The 14,766-nt window shown below is 38.5% G+C and overlaps 1 protein-coding gene across 3 annotated transcripts in view; it reads left to right on the top strand.

Annotated features, from left to right (window-relative positions):
• WWOX (WW domain containing oxidoreductase) overlaps positions 1-14,766 on the top strand; it is a 526,965-nt gene that overhangs the window by 378,659 nt on the left and 133,540 nt on the right. The window contains exon 9 of one of the 3 annotated variants that reach the window (XM_075766036.1): positions 14,488-14,544. The exons of the other annotated variants lie outside the window; for them this stretch is intronic. Within the exon in view, the coding sequence (XP_075622151.1) occupies positions 14,488-14,511 (24 nt within the window). The 3' untranslated portion in view covers positions 14,512-14,544. Of the gene's footprint in view, positions 1-14,487; positions 14,545-14,766 lie in introns of those variants that run through there. 3 annotated transcript variants of the gene reach the window in all.

The following is a 14,766-nucleotide window of genomic DNA, read 5'->3' as shown; positions in this document are numbered from 1 at the left end:
CAGAAGGTAAACGTTTGCAGTAAGAATAGCAAAACTACTTCAATCTTTACCAGTCAACAGCTACAGGGGGCTCTCAGAGGCCGTTTACAAGTGCTGAGGCTCCAAGTTTGGTCTTGCCAGCGCAGAACTTTCCTATAGTTTTCTTTTTTATTATTCCTCTAGAATCCTGAAGTGTCCAGCAATTGCTGATCTTCTTGAAAGAAAAATATTGAAGCTGTAGTGTGATTCATCCTGAGTAAAAGATCAGGAGCAGCCTTGGAAAAATAAGCTTTTAAAACTGAAGTTTTATATATTTAGACTTGGATGGGTTTGGTGGTTGGGTTTTTTGTTGGGTGGTTTGGTTTTTGTTTTTTTAGTTTAGAATAACTACAATGAACCCATCAAGAGACACTGAGCATGCTGCCAAGTATTAAAAATGATGGAACAAAAATGCGGTATAACTAACTCATCTCTTGCATCCTGGGGTGCCTAATGCTGCATGCACCCCCTGCAGAACACCCCAGGGAAACCTTCTGCTACCATCTCTCTGTTGGAGTCTGGTCTTAGGCTGTGCAGAGCCTGACAGACAACAGTGACATTTGTGGCTGTTCTAGCAAAACCGGATCACAAAAGGCAGGCGAACACCCTTGGTTTTCAAAACTAAGCTAGTTTCTACTCTCTCACATGGTCTATTAATGCTCCAAGCAATTAATGTCACCTCTATTTTGTTTGTATTGATCCTCAGCTTGCTTGTTCTCTCATGCCTTGTTCTGTGCCAAGTTGTGGGCTAGCCTTTCTTCGTCTTGACTTGGTCAAAAAGGAGACAGAGTGTTTACTGGAGCGCAGTAATTTGGACCATGAACAGTTATTTGTGGTGATAAACTAGTGTCCTGTAGTATGCCCCTTTTATCCCCACCATTGCTCTTTGGGGCCATAAACTTGGTGGTAGATATCTGTCCTAATTCATATTAGGAAGAAATCTGATCACTCTGAACATCAAATCACCCTTTAAGGAGTTTGTCAGTCAGGATGATGAAGGCCATGTGTGTATCAGTCTCCTCAGTTTGAGAGACAGAGAAACTAGGAGCATTGTCCCATCAAAACTTACAAGCATACTCAAAGGAGAAGGCCTGACTTTGGCCTGTAGTTCATAATGGGAGATTATTTCTTGTGGAATGAGTTCACGTAGATCTCCATTAGCATCCATAGACACCAAAGTTGTTGCTCCTTTCTGCCTTCCACAAGTGGGGAAGGCATCAACAGCGGGCTGCAACTTTTCCCAATAACTGAAACTTTAAAGATTTTACACTCTGATACTCAACCGAGTCCTTTCCTGACATCTCAAATGCTAGTAGTTGGACCCAGAAACAAACAAACAAAAAAGGCCACCATGATTCTTCCTGAAAAAGCAAGTTTTAACACAACAAACAAAAGGTTTTGGGTGTGGGAATTTTTAGAGCAATTGAGTTTACAAACTTCCATGCACACAATTCATTAAGGGATTTATATGCTTCACCAAAGACAATATTTTTTTAATTTCTGTATAATCATAGCATCATATGAAAAGTCTTTGGAGTTTTTCAATTTCAGGAGTTATCTTCTATAATTAGATATAATAACAGGTCTATACTGTTGGTGCTCCAACAAACATCAGATTCATTTTTGTACAGATTCCCTTGCAAAAATCAAGGTCACAATGGAGTGATTTTTAAGTTCCCTAAATACAGTGTCCCTACCCCACGTTGTACACATGGCTGCAACCTTCAAGAAAAAACAAAATGGTAAAACAGCATTGTAAGGTAGCAGCCATTTTGCCTAGAGTTACCTGGCATCGTAGGATGGTCTTTTACAGTTTGTGTCGCCTATCTTGGTGGAAAGCAGTTATCTCTATTGTCAAAATTAATTAGTTAGTTTTGGTGTTCTCATCTCCCTTGTTTCAGCAGTACTGCTTTCATAGCTCTGCTGTGTTTAAGGAGTTCCGCTCCTACAATCTGTAGCTTCAGGTTTAACATAAAAACTCATGACTGTAATGAGTTTTGGGTTTTTCCCTTGCTTCCAAGAGTGATATGGTTCTGAAAGGATGAAGAGTGAACAGCAAAGGCACCAATCCTGGAGATGATGAGCTGTGTTGATAAGGCAATACAGCCTGATTGCATTTCCAGAAGAATTCAGAATGTCATCTAGTAAATGTTTGCAATAAGACTTTCATAATCGCTGATAAAATCTTACCTCTTTAGAGAGAAATGATGGCTGGAAACATCTTGTGGTTCTTTTGTTGTTGTTTTATGATTTCTTATGTTTGATGGTTTATTTTTTGTTTTCTTTGCATAATCTGTGCTACAGGCACAGTTAGGGCTCCATGTATCATGAGAGACTGTGCCTTCCACAAATGTGCAAGGACTGTAGAATTATCTTTTTTTTTTTCCATCCTTCCCAACAGATTTTGGTCACAAACTTGTACCCCTAGAAATAAATATATATTTTAGGGAGCAATGTTTCTTTGCTGTTACTCTTCAGGCAATCTGGTATTTGCAGTATATCTTCATGCTATATGTAGAAATACACTGTGCACACCTATATGTGACCTCTGGTGTTTGTTTATCCTGATTTATGAGATCCCATGCATACTATAGGGAAGAAAAATAAATATGCAAAGTGCCGGTAGACTTTTAATGGAGTTACCCAGTATTTCTTCACAGAAGCTGACCTTGAAATTGCTTTTCATGCACAAGTCAAAATATGTAAATTAAGATCTCAAAGTGACAGTTCAAAACATGTACATAGTTTGTAAAGTTCTTGCCAAAGCCATGGAAACTTCATGTTCTACAAAGGCCATTCATCAGCCTCTGAAACCGTGGGTAGCAAAGTGTAGAAAAATGGCATTGCTTAAACGCTCAGAGTGAAATTTGGTCAAAGCACTAAATTTCACTTCAGTAGGATGAGAAGTCTGCCAAAACTTACTCATGAAATCTGTGAACATACTGCCAGTCCAGCATAGAGCTTCCAATTCCCTAACAAAAGCAAAAACCTACGCTGGTATCTAAAATTGACTGATATATGCCTAATTTTCTTTGATGGCATTTGCTTTGCTACTGTTCAGTGTCAGAGATGGCAAATTAACAGGACAACCAACTCTTCCAAAGCGAAATCAGAAACTTGTGGAGCTTCCAGCGCTTCCAGCTCCTCTTTCCTAAATAGTAATAATAATATAAAACCCTTTTAAATATTTCTGTTGGCTGCATTTACATGTCAAATGCTCCCAGAAACATTTTCATCTCATATTTTGCCTCTTGATTTCCCTGTACTCCCATTCTCCAAGTATTGCTTCTAATGGCTTCCAGTCCCAGCTCAAAACTTTTCCATAATATTGAGAAGGGTAAGTATTTTCCTCTCTACCCTCTGCCATTGTTTGCAACGTAAAAAATCAGTACAATGAATTTCAGTTACGTTTATGATTAGTCCCTGTCTACAGCAACCACCACATTTGGCACAGAAACATCTTCTGGAAGCATTCGTGCAGATAGATAAACAAGCAGATATACAGGGCTGGTGAACAGATGAGTAGGAAATAGCCAGGTTCCCAGTGACAAATCTAGTGTGGGGATGGAGAGAAAATTCAGGCAAAACAATTGGTTATGTGGTAGTGCAGAGGATTAGCCACACGTTATAATTAATGCCACTAGCACTAAAAAGACATCAGGGGTGTAGCGTGTGTTGATTATTTCTTCTTTCTATCTATACTACTTTCCTCTGCTTTGCAGCTGTGTGGCTATGCCAACGAAAGCCCCTGAGACCGAGCTTTAGCCGCTGCTCCTCTATAACTGCATCATTACCTCACTCCAAACAAAGTCCTTTTTTTGTCAATAGAGGATGAAAACATTATTGGATTCAGGAGCTCATAGTAGTCTTGTATGCAGCTAGGGATGAGGAGGATAGATTTATGAAATGGACCATTTCAAATGGCATTATCTTCCCACAGTGAGGTACACCTTTCATAAATCATGGGAGAGCACTTGGAAAATAAAGCATTTGTTATTCCTGCCATATATTGTATTTGCATCCTCCACAGATCCTGGGATTCGGCGGGGGGGGGGGGGGGGTAATCCTCTGTTTGCATTTGTTCTTCCCTAATAATTAGGGCTTTTTCTTGTACAATTACAGGAAAACTCAGAACAAAATTTCAGAAAAAAGCTTTACAATATGAATTTTTAACTTAGCTTTGTTTATATGGACACATGCACACTGAGCCTCAGTTTTCTAGGTATGAAGCCAACTATTTGTTACATATTTCCAATATTGCAAGGCATTCTCTGCCTCACTATATAGCAGGAGGTCAACTGGGAAAAGGAGTTCAAGTGTAGACAAACTTTTTATTTTTTTAAGGCTAGTGAGTTAGTGCTGTTTTATGGGTATTTTTGCTTCTTCAACTGAAAGACCCTATTTTTGCTGCATTAATAAAGCTGTCTGTCTTTTGAACTCACCAACTTCTGTATATTGTACTGGGTGGGAAGAGGGTTCTTTCTGTGTTGTCAGTATTTTTTCCTGTATTTTCACAACCCAATATTGCAATAATTTTACCAGCGAGTCTGATGCCACTTGGGATAAATGCAGGTCTCTATTAAACCTGTAACTAGCCTGATGTGAAAAGTCAACATTTATTACACAGTATTATTTGTGTGGATACTTTTAAAATCATCTGTTTGCTCTGGAGAGGAAACTTTTGAGAAGGCTGAGAGATAGCAACTTGTCATTACCTGTAATGAGCCAAGGAGATAGGCCTTGATTTTGGGAATCATGTTTTGACCTGAAATGATAGCAAGATAAGGGTGATGGTAGTGAAGCAAAATTGCCTGTGTTTGAGAACAGAACAAAAGGAAGTATTAATGGAATACTGAAGTGTCTGTTAAATTCAGAACATTATCTACAAATTAAAAAAAAATAGTATTATATTAAATAATTTCTAATTTGAAGCCACCAGTGTTCAAAAGTTGGGAAAGGTCAGACTTTATGCTCGTCTGTACTAGCTTAATTCTGCCTCCTTGCGTAGCTGTGTTAAAATTAGTTTTTTCTATTATACCCTTCCGTATGTTCATACCCCACTGGAAGAGTGTTGCGTTCAAAACAAAGGGTAGCTTGCAGCAAGGCAAAGGGTGATGTTTCTTAAACTTCAGGTGCTTGACTTGGCTACCTTGCATTTTTTTTGACATACGAATGGGGGGAAGGAGTGAGTGCCTTGATGATTTTAATGTTAAATTATCTTTTTAATGGAGTCCATACTAAAATGACAAAAGAGTAGTGGTATTTTATTAATTTGTAATTCATAGAAGTCTGAATGAAATGTATTTATTTCCTTATAGATGTTATTTATTTTTTTTCTTGGATGTGCTTAGAGAAGCCTTTATTAAGACCAGAGCATAGATGAGAGAAGCCTATCGCTGCCAACATGAAGCTCAGAGCTTCCTCTGCAGTGGAAACGGAGAGATCAAGTCAAGGTCAAACTCACTATTTATTCCTGAAATTTCTGCAGACACTGTTATTTAGATGTAATGAGCCCTGCTTGGATCCGGTTTGGGAAGATAGGAAAGCTTTGAACTTTTAAGTTCGGAGGCTCCAGTTACATACGTGGGTATCTGGACCCTGAATCTGAAGGCTTGGCATTTGAGATGTTGACTTTCCACGGGGTTTAGGAGAACTTGTGATAGTGAAAATGTATTTTGCTGAGGGCTAAGAAACTCTTACCAGGAGTGTAAGCTTACCTGATCACGGGCACTGTTCCACCGGGGCTTGGGGTACCACTTCCGTGCTCACTGAGCACGTAGATGTGCTAGGAGGGAGAGAAAGCGCGTTTTATCAGCCATGCAAGAAATGTGTATTAAAGTTGTAAGTGCCATACAATTCAGCAATGTGCCACATTGTATATTTTTATGAGTAAACAGATCATTGTGGCTGAAAAAATGCACTCTCTACCCCATAACATGTGGGAAGCTTGTATAGGAGCTTGTTGAACACAGATAGCAGCAGCTTCTTGTGGGAAATAATGGAATCTTTTTTTCTGTAAATTTTGTAAAATATATAATAATATTGGTTATGTCATTACAGCAGAAGAATTGCTTTTCTAGCTGAGCTGAGGTATTGAACAGTCATGTATTTAATGGATAAAAATTATTCTCCTGGATAAGGAGAGACAAGCATTGTCACCCCTGTTTTGTGGTGTACGTGTAGTATATTTGTCTTTTTTCTTTTCTTTTTTTTTATTTTTAAATCCATTCCGAGGGCACCACATGTGAATTTTGTCTCCACACTAGTGTCGGGCTTTGAAGATCTTTATGCTGTAGCTGAGATCAGGAATTCCCCATGTACTGTTCTACCTCAGCGGCAGTCAGTGAGTGGCAGATAGCAATTTTACCTGTGTTAGAATATGGGTATCACCATTTTGGTTTAATGCTTCAGTGTTTCAAGCTGTTAAATAAAGCTAGGATTCATCAAGAACTGTTTTAATAGAATTGTCAGGTAGCTGCAGTGGCTCTGATTTAAATGAGTAAGCAACACCTATGGGCAAATGATCTTTCTGCACACAGAAATTAATTACAATTCAGGACTGATGAACTTTTATGAGCTAGTTAATTTTTAAAAGATGCTGTGTATGGTTTATTGAAATTAAAAGAAAGTGACAGCTTTCTGCTCCTACCCTCGTAAAATCCTATTCTGCATATAATATTGACCTAATTTAGTTCAAAGGCGCTGGAGCTCTTCTCTAACACTTCGTTGTGTAAAGGCCAGGTGAAGGTTTCCGTACACTTCAAGTAAACAGAAAAACTTCTTGCTGGTCATCCATGTTATGTTGGCTTATATCAGTAGAGAAGCTCTGAACTCCTACTCTATCCTTTGTCCTTGATTACCCTCAAAAACATTTTTTTTAAACAAAGTGCAGTTTAAATTCAGCATCAGGTTACAAAATCCCCATTTATAGTGTGTTATGAATGAATATTGATTATAAAAGAGTACACCATATACCACAGGATTGCAGATATTTTTATGGTGTGGATCTTCTCCTGGTGAAAAGATTTCATGGGCCACTGCTCTCCCTAATTATGACTGCAGGATGCAGCTCACTTCCCATTCAAGATGGGACCACATTGTCTTTCATTTGTATTCACATACCATTCTTGTGGGAAACAGCTTATGGGAAAAGGTAGTATTATGAAGGCATTTAGGTCCCAAGAATCTGGCTATGGGTTACTTCTATTTAAGTCAATAGTAAAAAGCAAGCTACTTCAAGCAATGCCAAGCAGTGCTCAAAAACGCCGTCTTGAATTTCCTTCTTTTGCTAATACTGTTGTGAGTCTTCTTTCCCTCCAATGACCTTCACAAAACCACAGACCATAACTTTTCAAACCTCTGTTTTATAGTCAAATTTTTGCAGGAACCTCTTTTTTTTTGGTCCTGAAGTTGCATTTCTTTGCTGTGATGCTTGCCTGCCTTGACCAACATCAGGGGATTTTGTAGAAATTCGTGCCACTTGGAACTATGAAACCTGACACAGCAGAACAGTGTCATCTGATTGCTGTTGGACTGCGCTAGCGCTACACTTCAACCCAGGCAGATCTGCAAGGAGTCATCTTTCTGGAGTTCAAAGCCCCAATAACATCTAATCACTTTTAACCTCTCCAATAGATAGGACAACAAATTAGCTTTCTGTTAAATATTTAAGCTATTTAGCAAAGAAATGAAAAAAGTCCAATGAAATGAGAAATCAGGAAGCCACTTCCCATACCCAGCAAATGAGTTTGATAAGTATTGTATTTTCTCAAGCCGCTTAGATTTTTACTACTTGCCTGTTCCTGAAGCAATACAGAAACATTATTGGCTTCAAAACTTAAAAAAAAAAAAAAAAAAAAAGAAAAAGAAAAGAGAGAGAGAAAAAAGTCTCCTGCACTTATGTCTTAGCCTATAGCTAAATTTCTGCATCTGTTGTAGGACAGGTGCACTGAAGATTTTCAGTATGAGCTCAGATGAGAGTGAAAAGGTGTTTTCTTTTCTTTTGGAAGGTTCTATTGAGAAAACATTGAGCACAGCTGCTCCAACTGGACGTTCGCATGAGGAATGTTAATTTTCATGCTTCCATACAGAAATCTCGAGTTTCCTGGGTGAATTAGCTGTTAATGGATTTCTGAAATGTACCACCAGTGGCGTGGGAGAATGGAGTCTGTGCGGAGGCCAGAAAACACAGGCTGTAATCAGATAACCTGTTGTTATAATAAAGCCAGCAGATAATACTTTGCCTTGCTCAGTATAGTAATTGGTCTGCCCCATATCCTACAGCTTTGGCACTATAAAGAATGATGTTTCACCTATGAACTATTTATAACAGTTTTTACTTCCTGTGTATTCTAAATTGAAAACCTAATTTCAGGTCTGTAAAAGTGAAGTATATAGAAAGTGTCCCAAAATAACATGTCAGGCTGCTTTTACAATCATTTCTGGGTATTGTTCTCTGGCAAAGTTCAGGTTGATTTACCTTGCAGTGGATATATAATCGTGTCATTGACAAAACACTAACAATTAAACAATTTTTTTCTCTCAGGCTACAGTTTTGTGACCAAGGACAGACTGCAGAAGTCAAAGTAAAGAACCCAGTCTGCTGTTTTTCAGAACACAGCAGGGGGAATGTGCAGTCACTTAACCACTCTGATCTTGTGGGTTTTTGGTTAGGTTGTTTCACTTTAAAAAAAAAAAAAAAAAAAAAAATTCTCTGTTATTGTCTTCCTGTTTGTCTGTGATCACTGTGTACCCACTGAATTTTTCTGCGATAGACAATTTATCATGAGTTTAAATGTGCACCCATGTGTAATGTGCTCTTTGGTCTCTAGCTATACTGCAAATGCTTATTTAGATGAATGACACAATGCTTGCGTGCATTTCTCCACCATATTTGTAGCCTGGAACCTGCTGCCGTGCTGCTATTTTTATTAACATCTGCGCTCTTATGACAGAACTGGTTTTGTGTTTTCATGCTTATTTTTTTAGTTTGCCTCCGTGTTTGGCAGCCAGTGCCTCCCCCTAACTTTTGAACTCAAGGTACTTTCAACCAAATAGGTCTGAAGTCTCAAGATAGCCGAATTCCAAATTACAGAAAGCTGGCAGGTAAGCAAATTTGAGCGCAGGCTCAAATTAGTGCTCTTGCTGCAGGAAAGGGAGGAAAAATTCAGCTTTTACATCTGCTGAGTAGCTGCTGGTTGCCAGTTGGCGTGTGTGCCCTGGCCAGCCAGAGGGCAGAGGCTGGGAGGTTTCTGCAGGCAGCCGGACCTCACGGCGCTTCCCGACGGACACTTGCCCGCAGTCAGCCCCCTCGGCATCGGCCGGTTACTCCTCGTGTGCTGTTAGTGGGATTGCCTTCGTCTAATCTAAAATGGGGATTATGAGAAAGTGAAAATTCAGGTTCATGAACATCTATAGTGAGAGGGAAAGTCTCTGAAATACAGGTATTTTGTCGCAGGATACAACTATAACCGGACGTTGGCAACACGACCTTGGGGCAAACAGGGAGCCACCGGTGGGTGTTTAAGCATGTTCACATACATTGACCGCGCAATTTATAGCGCACAAAGATGCCTCTTTGAGGTCACAGAGAAAAGCAGGCTTACCATGAATGACTCTGTGGTAGCAAGCCTGGTCTGCGATAGCGTACTTGTCTACCTTGAACCTGTCATTTTGCAGAGACCATGAATTTGTTTGTGGAGAACAGAGATGTCAGAGCTCCTGGTGACTGAAGGTGGTATTTTGTCTGTGAGAAGGATGGGGCCCAAGCGCTGCGTACCTTTAGTCTTGTATCTTGTTCCTGTGAAGCCTCTGTAATTCATAACACAGTCACGTTGTTCAGGAATGTTTCCTCAGACAGATTCTATCTCCGAGAGCTTAAATCGAGGGATTTTCAGTCAGTCACTTGATTTATGTATGCGAACATGTAGCTCATAAAAGGAGTTTATTTTACAACTTCTTTAGTATTATGCACCAGAAAGCTTCCAGTAATTATAACTCCCTTAATGTTCTCTTTCTTCTGTTTTGTACCCTTCCATCATGTATAAGTGGATTTCTCATCGTTTTAGCAATTTGGTAAAATCGCATGGTGAGGAAGGTGACTGATGCTTCCATCTTTGATTTTGTTCTATGGTTCTGGTGCTTTATTGTCACTGTACCAACAGATGTGATTTCAGTTCTCAAACCTCTATTTTCAGTTTCGCTTGCTACATATTTGTATGTTTATTGCTGTGTGAATCATTTTTGTGTGAATAGATTAAAATTGTGCCCATGTAAAAACGTAAGTCCTAAACCATTATATTTTCATAGTTTGAAGACTGAACTTTTTTTAAAGTCAAATGTTATCTGAACTTATTTTTTCAGTCCCTCACTAATATTTTGATGAGTGAAATATTGTGTTGTCTTTTTAAGACTGGGACTAACTGACTGAATGTTCACCCGCAGTTGCTTTTTGAGGTTTGGATTCTATTGAAATGGTCCTTTTAATGCCATCTTTAATTTATTTGGATAGTGTAATCAAAATAACATTTACTCTATTGCTGCAAATTCACTGCATTATTAGCTAGTGTAACTAGACAAAAAAGATACTATGAACCCCCATGGAAATATATGCTTCTAGTAAAAATGGATACAGTTCATAGAAGCTCTATATTTAATTTGCAGTTTCAAAGCACTCTCTATGGAAACATTTTATGATTCTGAAATAATTTAAAAACACATTTTGATAGAACCTATAGCACCCACCAACTTGATTTTGCAAGTTATCATTCCTTTGCACAGTTTTAAAGTTGAACAAGACATTTAACACAGTCGCAGAAATAATCTTTTAAGTCTACCACCCTTTAAACGTGTGGGACTTGGATGAATATTTGTATCCACAAATTGAAAGTCAATTGATTTCAGTTTCTAGAACAGGTTGCATTATAATTTGATGTTGGTTTATTTTTTTGTCTTAGAGCTTGCTGGGTTGTACCATATTTACGATAGCCAGATATTTGACAGTCCCCTTTTGTGACCTTTGTTGACAGCCTGAACTTCCACCATTGCCCGGATTCTGCCTTCTATCTCATTCGCATCAAAATCTTCAGAATAATTTTTTCCTGTTTAAAACAATATGAATTATTCCTTGTAAAAATATTCAATTGCTGGTGCAGAAGTGTTTTCTACAGTGTGCTTTCTGTCGTTCCTGACCATAAATAATCTCTGATATCTCGAAGAATTCCTGAAATGAGATGCAGTTCTGCTGAATTTCCTGGCGATTAGGGAAACTGAGGAACACAGAAGGGAACAGTGAGCAGGAGTAATCACCCTTGCTTAGGAAAGAAGGGAAAATTGTTTTGAATTTAGTAGGACCAAACTTTTAAAAAGTACGTATTCAGTTGGTAGTATTGAAAAGGCTTCTTCAAGGTATTATGTGTTTATGCAATTTTGCTGTTTAGTTTGCACCAGAATAATACTAGAAAGGTAAAAATGCAACAGCAGCAGCAACAGGGGAAAGATAAAGGCATTTTATTATTTTAATCTTGTTTGGAAGAGAAGATTATAAAAACTTACTAAAACCATACCATGGAAGATTTCTGTCCCGTTGCTTACCATCTGAGCGGTTTAAGAAAGTATCTGAGTGTTTGGCTTTGTTAGAACTTCACAATATTTATCAGTATTTTTCCTTTATTTTTTTGTGTTGCTATTTGTCTCCATAAATTAGTTACCTTGTTTAAATTCAAGATTTCTTCTCATCCTTTGAAATACTGAATCCTGAAAACAAACCCACTGTGTTTTATGGTCTAGAACCCCTTAGCAAAGAATTCAACGTCACAGTGACATCTTTAGGCTTGTGATGATCTGCAGTAGTCACCTCTTGATGGCTCGGCAGATGCTTTTAATCATTTCGTCATGAGCTCAGAAGCAGCATGAATTTAGATTTGGGTTTAAGTGTCCCTGAGAAATAAGACGTAGTATGGGGGAAGGAAGAGTTTCTGTAATGAGAATAACCTTACTCCCAGTCACGCAAATGTAGGTATTGTCAGCTTGAGCGTTCAATAGTCTCAACTTCTACCTTTGAACACACAGAGAGGAATTCTGTAAAAACCACCACAGAAAACACAACAAAACATTTCTCAGTTCAAAACCAATGCTTGGAATTACACCAGGAAACAAATTAGCAAAGTCTCTGAGGTCCAGCTACTCAGATGTGCTGTATCAGAAATGCCACTTAGCAGTAACACAACTGACACTTCCGTGTGGTTTCTTGAGATAACTTGATGTAAAGCATGTTGTGGCAGCAACCTGTTATTGAAGCGAGCAATCATCATCCTAAAAGAAAAAAGTAACAACTTCCCCCTCCCCCCCAAAAAAAAACCCCAAACCAAAACCCCAAAAACTATTGTAGTTAATGTGTTCATGCTGAGCATAAAAATTCTGTCATGTTGTAAAACTGTTTGATCAGAGAACAACTGTGTACGTAGACTCTACCACATTGCTACTATGCTATCTTCCCAGCTGAAATTTTCTTGGGGCGTTGAGTTAGTGCTCTCCACCTTTACAGTTATACAGAAATATGAGGATATAAAATACGTAGCAAATTCTACTACTCAGAAAGTAGAATAATCTAACCATCTATTAAGTCACCTCTGCTGTCAAGTAGGAGGGGCTTTCCTGCAAAAAGAAACTGAAGATCATGTATACGTACAATGTGAGGAACTTAGTCACAATGGCAAGCTGGTATAAAATTAACATTATACATCAAGGAGAAGAATAAATATCTGGGGTTTGGTGGCTAGTAAGGGTTATGGGTCCTTCAGCAGTGCAAAACTTGTTTTTACCTGATCGTGTTCAAACCTGCATTGCTTTAGTCAATTTTCTGCACATTATGACATTCTAGTACACACTAAAACTGAGAAAAACCACAAACATATAATCTGCGTGTTACATATTGGCCAAGTATGCACTTTAAATGTGCTTATTTATGAAAAAGAGAAAAATTTGTATTGTGTCTTGGTAAAATTCACTTTTTAAAGTTGGTAGTCCAGATTAGCACACAAGTAACTAGCATGTAAAATTTCCCCTCTCTCTTCCTCTCTCTTTTTCTTTTTTTTTAATATGTTACTGCTTTAAGAGTGAACGTGGTATTTCTTGATTCCTCTGCTCGGTGCTGAACTTCACCCTTTTACGCTTGTGTTACTAAACTAGAAAATCACATAAATTTAAATTTAGCTTGAATATAATCCCATTAGCATCAAGCAGTCAGTTGGACAAGTCATACGCTTCCAGTTGTGCACACGGCTGGTCAGTTTGTTGACTTCGGGTTTATGTGACTGAACATTCTTTACATGTCCTTTTATACATGGCAGCCTGGTGTTCAGACAGTTTTTCAAAGCTTATTGATTGATTATTTTATTCTCTTGTGGGTGAAAAGTAGTGTTTTTACTAACAGTATTTGCCAGAAAAATATGGTTTATTTTAGGTGTCTTTTAGGAAAAGTTGATCTAATTTACTCCATCTCTGCAGCCAACATAATGCTTCTACTCCCTAGCATTTATTTCTTTGTTCCATTTTCGGAGTCTAAACAGAAGGAGAAAATATACTGCATATTTAGTATTTGGTGTTTCATCAAGTATGAATATGCTTTTCTGGCATATTTAATAACTTAAAATTATATGATACAGTGTAATGAAACCCATATTGCATGTCAGAAACCTGTAACGTAACTCACTTCATCTTTTCAACTCTAATGCTTTAGTTTATCGGAACGGAAATGGGGGAACAGTGGGAGTTCATAATAAGCAACATTTGCCTATTACTATATTAATATAAATATACCAGCAATTTTTTGAAGCAGCTGGTGCAAAGAGAAAAAAGAAAAAGGGGGGAAAAAAAAAAAGAGAGGGGGAAAAAGATAATCCCTGAGTGTGCAGAGAGGATCCAAGCCATTTTACTGTCCTTGCTCGGGTAAGAGAAGTTGCTTCTTTATTTAACTATTATTTCTCTTTTCCAAATAAATATGAGCTGCTTCTAAATAGGATGATGATAGCAGGTGGTCTCTCAAGCAGAAATTATTTTCAAGCTGACAAGTATACTGAGCACAGTATAACTACATGTATTTCAGGAAAACATCATGCACGTCTGTTTAAGGATTCATTAACATGGTATAGATTAAACCCATTGAAGATGGCACAGATTGTTTCATTTTATTACATTCAATTGGATTGGATGTGTGCCATTTGCAAAGAGCAATATTACCACAAAAAAAGAAGTCTGGCACATTTGTCACATAATATTCCCCTATTGAGAATGAACTGTTTCCGAACATCAAAAGGTAAAAATCTGTTTTCCCCTCACCCTCTGCTGTATTAACTGCAAGAAAATATGACTGCACATGTCTTGTTATAAAGCATGAGTAGCACATTTTCTGTGCCCGAAGTCGTCTCGTTTAGTCTAATAGGGAGACCTTTGTATTCTTCATGATGCCAGGATTCAAGTTCATCAACCTGCTGACACGCTGCTTCTCCCAGATCCCAAAGCTCGTCCAACTCGTGCTGCCACGCTCGGACATCTCGGTCCCCAGAGCCCTCCCTGGGATCAGGGATGGGGCGCGGGAGGAGAGGGGTGGCTGCGTCCCCGGGAAAGGGGAAACCCGGGCGAGCCGTGGAGGCAGCCCCTCTCCCAGATGAAGGGAAACAGCTGCTATTCAAGGGAGGATGGTCAGACAAAGAACGAGATTTAAATTCATATAATGTTGCTGTTTATAAC

The sequence above is a fragment of the Balearica regulorum genome, chromosome 13 (genome assembly GCF_011004875.1).
Source record: "Balearica regulorum gibbericeps isolate bBalReg1 chromosome 13, bBalReg1.pri, whole genome shotgun sequence".
Taxonomy (NCBI): Eukaryota; Metazoa; Chordata; class Aves; order Gruiformes; family Gruidae; genus Balearica; species Balearica regulorum.
This window is presented reverse-complemented; position numbering and strand designations above follow the sequence as displayed.